At 33.8% G+C, this 7,345-nt stretch overlaps 1 protein-coding gene across 1 annotated transcript; it reads right to left on the reverse strand.

Annotated features, from left to right (window-relative positions):
• Positions 1 to 3,376: 3,376 nt before the first annotated feature.
• Positions 3,377 to 6,754, reverse strand: LOC111691962. The gene has a single exon (XM_023455531.1). The coding sequence runs from the start codon at positions 6,752 to 6,754 to the stop codon at positions 3,377 to 3,379; it is 3,378 nt and encodes a 1,125-aa protein (XP_023311299.1).
• Between the last annotated feature and the right edge of the window lie 591 nt (positions 6,755 to 7,345).

A 7,345-nucleotide genomic window follows, 5' to 3' on the forward strand; every position in this document is an offset into this window, starting at 1 on the left:
ACTATTACAGTTAGACTTCACCTTAAGAAAAATTAAAATGGTTGTTCGTTATAATATTCCTAGTATGCTGATCAGACGTAATTATAAAAGGATGCCCAAAACCAGATCTTCAATTAGTGCAGATAAGAACGTTACCAAAGTAACATCTAAGAATAAAAAATTTCTACAATCCCTTGGTTTCCAATTACTAATATAATGGATATTTTAAATGTGATATCAAAGCCCTATGTTGACAACTCAATAACAAACCTTGAATTACACAGTTATCAGCCATCTGTGTCCGGATCATTTGAATATAATGATGAAATCAGAATTCCTATTCAAGAAGTAGACCTGTATACACTGCCTGGTGAAAGTCATTTATATATCGAAGGAAAATTAACAAAAGACGATGGAACTAAAGCAACAAAATTAAAATTTATTAATAATGGTATCGCTTTCTTGTTCAGAGAAATTCGATATGAATTAAACGGCGTCACGATCGACACCAACAGAAACGTAGGATTAACATCAACACTTAAAGCTTACCTCTCATATAGCGATAATGAAAGTGTTAAGCTTAATAATGCTGGATGGTCTCCAAGAGTACATAAAGGCGGAGAAAAAATTACAGACGATGATGGAAATTTCAACGTTTGTATTCCACTTAGCGTGTTAATGGGTTTTTTTGAAGACTATACAAAAATTATTATTAATATGAAACAAGAGCTAGTTTTGATACGTTCTAGTAACGACTTGGAAGCTATTACCAGTAAAGATGATACTGAAAAACCTAAAATTACAATTAATAAAATTTTTTGGAGGGTTCCACATGTTTCGGTTGACATTCCTCAACAACTGGCACTCACAAAAATAGTAGAGAAAAATACAGATATTATTCTTGGTTTTCGCTCTTGGGAACTGATTGAATATCCATCTTTAAGTGAGACGACCCAACACTCATGGTCCGTAAAAACTAGTAATAAGCTTGAAACACCCAGACATGTAATCGTCGCATTTCAGCATGATAAAAAACAAAAAATTACAAGTGATATGAGTTGGTTTGATAATATTGATTTAACTAATATTCGAGTATTTTTAAATAGTGAAAGATATCCGTATCAAGATCTTTATTTAAACCTTAAGGCTAAAAGGTTTGCTTCTCTATCAGTCTTACTATGAGACAAAAAAAGAACCTGTTTATACACCTGAAGAATTTTTAACTATTTGTCCGATTGTACATATAGATTGTTCTCGACAAAGGGAATCTGTCCAAAGTGGATCTGTTATGCGGATTGAATTTGAGACAAGTAAAAACGTATCAAAGGACACTCAGTATACTGTTTAATTTTACTTGATAAATTGTTTAGCTATAATCCTCTAACTAAAATTGTTCATCAACTATAAAGTACGCATGAGCTGTTTTCTTAATATTAATATCAAAACTCATAACAAAGTACCCAGTATGATGAGTATACTGCAGCAGCGAATTACAAAGCACCAGAAGAACCTTAAAGAGTTGAAATATTTAATAAAACTTTATTGTCTAAAGCAGCAAATGATAAAAGAGTTTGCAAATCTCCGTCTATAAAAATGATTTTGGTATTAGATGTACAAGGCTTTCGGCTAGAAAACAACAGATTTCTTCCCAAAGAGCTTGCCGGTTTCGATGGATCAAAGATTTTTCATTTCGTATTTAAACCACCGTTTGATATGGAGCTGTTACCACCAGAAGCGCACCTTCAAAATACATTGCTAATTGATAGTCACCACTGCATTGAGTGGAGTACAGGTTTTACACCTGTCCACAATATGAAAAATATTATAACACATTTAACTAATAAATACGATACAATTTACGTGAAAGGGCGAGAGCAGTTTTTATACCTGAAACAATTCATATCCAAGCCTATTGTGGAGTTAGAAGAGCATCCTGCGTTGTCTGCTACAGAGCCAAAATGTTTATTTCATACTAAAGATAATTGTTATTGCGCATTAGCAAACGTATATTTTATTTATGAAAATACTATGATGTCATAGACTTTTAATAAAAACTTAAATATTCAATATATTTTTATTTGTATATAACCCAACACTTATTAATCAGTTCAATTTTAGGAATTAATTAGGTCAGGTTCTGCCTAACGACGGTCGCGACTAGTTTTAACAAGTCAGTAAAACCGGCTGTATGACATTGCCATAAATAAAAACGCTTATTGATAGTGATTTATCGCTTTGACAAGTTCATAAAACCGGTTGTACCATATGTTCACGCTCCATGAACCGGTTTATGTCGATCGGTAGTGGGGAACGTTGGTGGAGTGGTGGCTTACTGGAGATACATCTAACCAATAAACTTCCTTAATCTGATTGGGAATCTGATGATCAAGAGGAAAATGATGTAGAAATGACACCAATAAGCTAGTGTTAATATAATATTTAATAAATATTATTGTCATGAAATAGTTTTATTATTCCATATAAATTATATATATACTATCAAAATTAATCAGTTTGTCTATAGAAACAATAATGAACGCTTCGCAATTAATAGTTCTGCAAACCATTTTGAAAAGTTCGCTAATTATACAGCGACCCTATAATTCAAAAGAGGTGTTTATTTGCTTTGATTATAACGGAACGCGTAATGACAGCTGGCCCATTAATTGGAAAAGAATGAAACCTTATAGACATGATTATCTGGAAATGTTAAAATCTTCTATACCAACGAATAGTACCATTTACAAATTACGAATAAGAAGAGGTAATGGTGTAATACAGGACTCTGATTGGCTGGAGATTTATTGTAAACCCCCCACTTCTAATAACACCATAAATAGTGAATGCAACAGAGGATACGAAGCAAATACCTTCCTCATATGGTATATAGCGATTTGTTCTTCGTTGTTGCTGATTGTTACCAGTTTCCGAGAATTATGTCTGAAGAGCTGTGGTGTACGAGATGTATAACTGAAGATTTGATAAGTAAACACCGAAATGGTAAACCTTTGTACGATTTTACCGAAAAAGAGCTCCAGTACTTTCCACTGCATTATCTGATCGAAAATATCCGACCCATGGAACTTTTATATGCCTGGAATATACTTCCAATGCATTATACAGAAATGTTTGAGTTGCAAATACGACTGCCCTGCTTTGTACACTACAACCGTCCAGATTGGTCATCACATATAGATGGTCCACCACAACCACAGTCTAGATGCTCTCTTTGTAAATGGGGTTTACAAAAATCTCAACAAATATTTTGTAAAGCAATGAATAAATAAAGAACTTAGAAAATATATTTGATTTTTTCTAATTGTACCCACACTAAAAATTTTATTTAAGGAAGTAATAAAAACTGGCAGAGTATATACAATATGTTTATTATAGATATTTACAAGTCGAATAAACTTAAATCAAAATCCCAATCTTTTTCATCCTGTTCCTGTTTATCCTCACTAAGCAACAGTTCTGCTGCCTCCAGCAAAGCATTCAAATTTTTTTCTGCTGTCACATCCACATGCCCCCATGCCAAAGTATGAATACCGTCAGCTTTAACATATCTTTTGTCATCAGTTGCCGAAAGTGCCACTTTATTTTTGAGTTCGGTGTAAATAGTGTGCAACGTAGAGGTAAATATTTGCATTTTACGGAATATGGTCCCACCGTTTTCAACAATGTGTACATAGTCAGTAAAGTCCAGCTCATGTTTAATTATACTTTTAGAAATACCTTTTGCTTTTTTTGTGACGTCACCTGCTTTTACGCAGTATGCCTTGGCGCCTGTACCATAAAAACTTTCTATGGGTTTTCCTGCATATTCATCCTTCATCCTTCCAACTACCGATTTTGTAATGGGCATATTGTGAATATTAGGATTTGGAAAATTTGATGTATCGAAATATCCAATGTTCTGCCTTATATCCTCATATACATTTTCCGTAAACAGCTCTAATATAAGAGAATCTGTGTCCGTATAAAGCACAGTTGCTTTGTCGCCATATATAGGTTTGATATAATCGTACAGGAAATCATATATTATTGTCTTCGAAATGTCCAAGATTGAAAATCCAACGTAAAGTGGTTTATCGTATACGACTTTCAACTTTTGTAATTGAACAGCTACCAAGTTTTCGTCAAATATTGAGCAAGATTTAAAATGTGGAAGGGCTATTAGTGCTCGTGCGCCAATAGAACCTTTTTTACTTTCCCAGCATGAACATAGTTTGATATTTTGTCTTTTGTCAACGTTTTCCATTGTTTTACCAAAAATTGAGTTCACCATCAGTTTGAACAGATCCTTTTCAAATTCATTTTTGGACGCATTCCGTAGTCTAGTGTTTAAATCTATATATGATCCCAACCATGTTGACTGTGAAAACTCCAACACCCTGTGAATTTTCTTAAGCTTTAATCCATATTTTAAGTACTGTTTCAGGTTCCGATAGTGAATTACATACTTGTACTTATCATTTAAATTTGGTATCAGTTTAGCTGTTTTACTGTTTGGTGGTATCATACTCTCAGGACCTAGAGGAAGATCATTATGAATGTCATGAAGATGTGCTGGATATTGCAAGTCCACTTCCAAGACATAACCTTTATGTGCATCATCATTTATATCTGAAACATTAAAGTTTTCAATCTCATCTTTCTCGACCCATCGAAATCCTCCAGTTGGTAAGGGCTGTTTCATTGCTGCACCGTACAAGTTTGTGGCATCTAAATACATAATATATGATGTCGGTTTCAGAGGATCATAATTAGGAATAAACTTGTTGTTGGCCACAGCTTTTCTTTTGCTACACTGAGCAACACCACCACGTATTCCTCTTCTAAAAAAATGGACAGAATCTATATCGGTTAACAGTTCCAGTTCTACTCCAGTAGAGTGTAACATGGCATCCCAACTCAAAGATGGCGCTGTTAGATAGTGACAGGGATCTAACTTATATTGCTTCAAACAAACTTTTCTGAAATTTTCAAAAACATCCGCTAACAAAAGAACATCAGATTTTAGGTATATGTCCGCGTATTCTCCCAAAGTTTTACAATTAAAGATGTTCCATATTTTGTTAGCTCGACAATAATCCTCTTCTGAAAGGGATTCCATAGTCATACTGTTATAAAATTTATTGATTGGTGGTAGATGGGGATCCTCTAGTTTGTCAAAGCTCTCCACATAGTCATAAGGAAACACACCCTTTCTTCTTATTAGACTGAACTCCTCATCATTTTTAAAGTATTTCCTGGTCTCTACACATTGCTCAGATGTTAAGGTCTTACATAATTTATCCAGTCCTTTAGCTAGAAAACGAAAAGAGTCCACAAATTTTAATTTCAGATATGTATCTGGTCTCTTAGGGTCTGCAGACTTTTCCACAAGTATAGATTTATAAAACGAGATGTATTTTTCCTTTGTTTGGGCGATGACGGACACAGATTCCTTTTTCAGTGATAACTTCTTGATAAATAAATGACTATCATAGTTTGAAAGGTTGTGAAAAAAAACTGGAATAAATTTCCCCACTTTATAATTCAAGTTACATGTTTGATGTGCAGCACCACGAAAACGTCCCGTTAGATGGCAGTGGTCTCTTGTTATTATGTCTTCTGGTTTAAAGATTTTGTTGCAAATATGACAGGTTGTGGCACTCTTAAAATCTGTTTTTTCTTGGTCTGACAGAGACATTTCCTTGATATGCTTGAGGTGATTGTTGTATACGTCATAAACTGTTTGATCTAATTTTTTCATAAATACTTCAGCAGCGTCAGGTCCTCTGTATATTTCTAATTTCGAGTATTTATTATCAAACATACACTTCAAGTAAAAGGCGAATGAGTATGGCTGGTGTTCTGATATTTTTACTGTAAACGAATTTTCATTACATGGCTCGTTGTGGTGAAGTGGTTTCAACAAGCTCTCAAAATCGGCATAAATGACGAAAGGAACAGGTAGCTGTTTTTCAAAGTTGACAAATTTTAGAATATTTTCAGGAATTGATTCTCCATACTTGTTTATCTTTAGATCAGTAGATGGTATCTTGACACAAACATGATTACAGTCATTGTCTTGGTGGGCTTTTAAAATTTCAATTTTTCTGAATGATTGCAGGCATCCATCGCAAATGTGTAATGCTCCATCGTGTAGAGATTTCTGTTTCGAAACTAATTTTGACAGATTTTTAATTAGGCAGTAATGATTATTGCCTGAATCATCAGAAACAAGCAATAAATTAACATGTGTGGGTTTGCGGCATTTGGTAAAATGTAGAGGTCCAACTACTTCTGTAACAGTTTTTCCATCTTTAAATTCCGATTCCAAGCCAAACACATTCACAGATATATTGTTCATTTCTTCGAATTTGGTGATGTCTTTTAATTTTACAGGGAAGTCTATACCGGTGAAATTAAGCAAAGTATCGTAATGCGGATATGAACTTGTTTGTGTAGGATTACTATTTGCGGAGAAAATAGCCGCATTAATTGACCAAGCAAAACACGCATTGTCCTTATTTTGGATATTTAAAACTGCTTTTCTATTTTCAATACATCTCGGTAATTTAATATAGGTTGTCGCTGACATTGGGGTAAACTTGTTTATGTTGACATCTAGGAACATTATATGTTTTAATGTCCATCCTGAGTCTTTCATCTGAAATTCAGATGCTTGAGAAGTCATTTCTTCTATAAATTCCTCAAACATTTTTTGTAGATCAGTTGATTGCGTCACTACTTTATTCTTGGTATTGAAAGACTTGATATCACTCATTTATTTCTCAGGTATTACATAAAGCCCAAATACCTCAAAATTAATCTTGAACGTTGTGTGCTCCTGTAAGTATTTTATAATTATGTTTTCTATTTTTGGCCTCGCTTCATCCATAAATATTTTATAATCGATGTGAGTTTTGGGACTATTTAATCGGTAAGTAGCTATTCTTTTCTTGAAAGCATATTGTAGTTTTGTAATTCCATCTTCCAAGGTCTCAATTACGGCTTGATTAATCCTCTTTCTATTGAGACTTGACGAATAACCAGCACCACTTGTAGAAGGTTGTAATTTTTTTTAAAATGAAGTTATTTTGAATATGTCTGTTTAAGTTAAAGATTGTTGAAAACATTTTTCCACAATGTTCATAAATAATACTGTCTTCCTTTGGTTTTTTATTTGATGGACCTTCACTACACAGGCTATGGTGTAAACCCGGACAATTCTCGCGAACATGTCTAGTTAAATTGTGTTTATTTGAAAAAGCTTTATTGCAATACTCGCACTGCATTGTGAATAAAACTGAGGAGTTGATGCATATTACTTCGTTTTATACCCGGACGCCTGGTACTTCGGAAACATCTGGCAAAC

The sequence above is a fragment of the Anoplophora glabripennis genome, unplaced genomic scaffold (genome assembly GCF_000390285.2).
Source record: "Anoplophora glabripennis isolate ALB-LARVAE unplaced genomic scaffold, Agla_2.0 scaffold710, whole genome shotgun sequence".
Taxonomy (NCBI): domain Eukaryota; kingdom Metazoa; phylum Arthropoda; class Insecta; order Coleoptera; family Cerambycidae; genus Anoplophora; species Anoplophora glabripennis.

Excerpts from the sequence above, each read along its gene's own strand:
- LOC111691962 (XM_023455531.1), bottom strand. The coding sequence starts at position 6,754 with ATGAGTGATATCAAGTCTTTCAATACCAAGAATAAAGTAGTGACGCAA.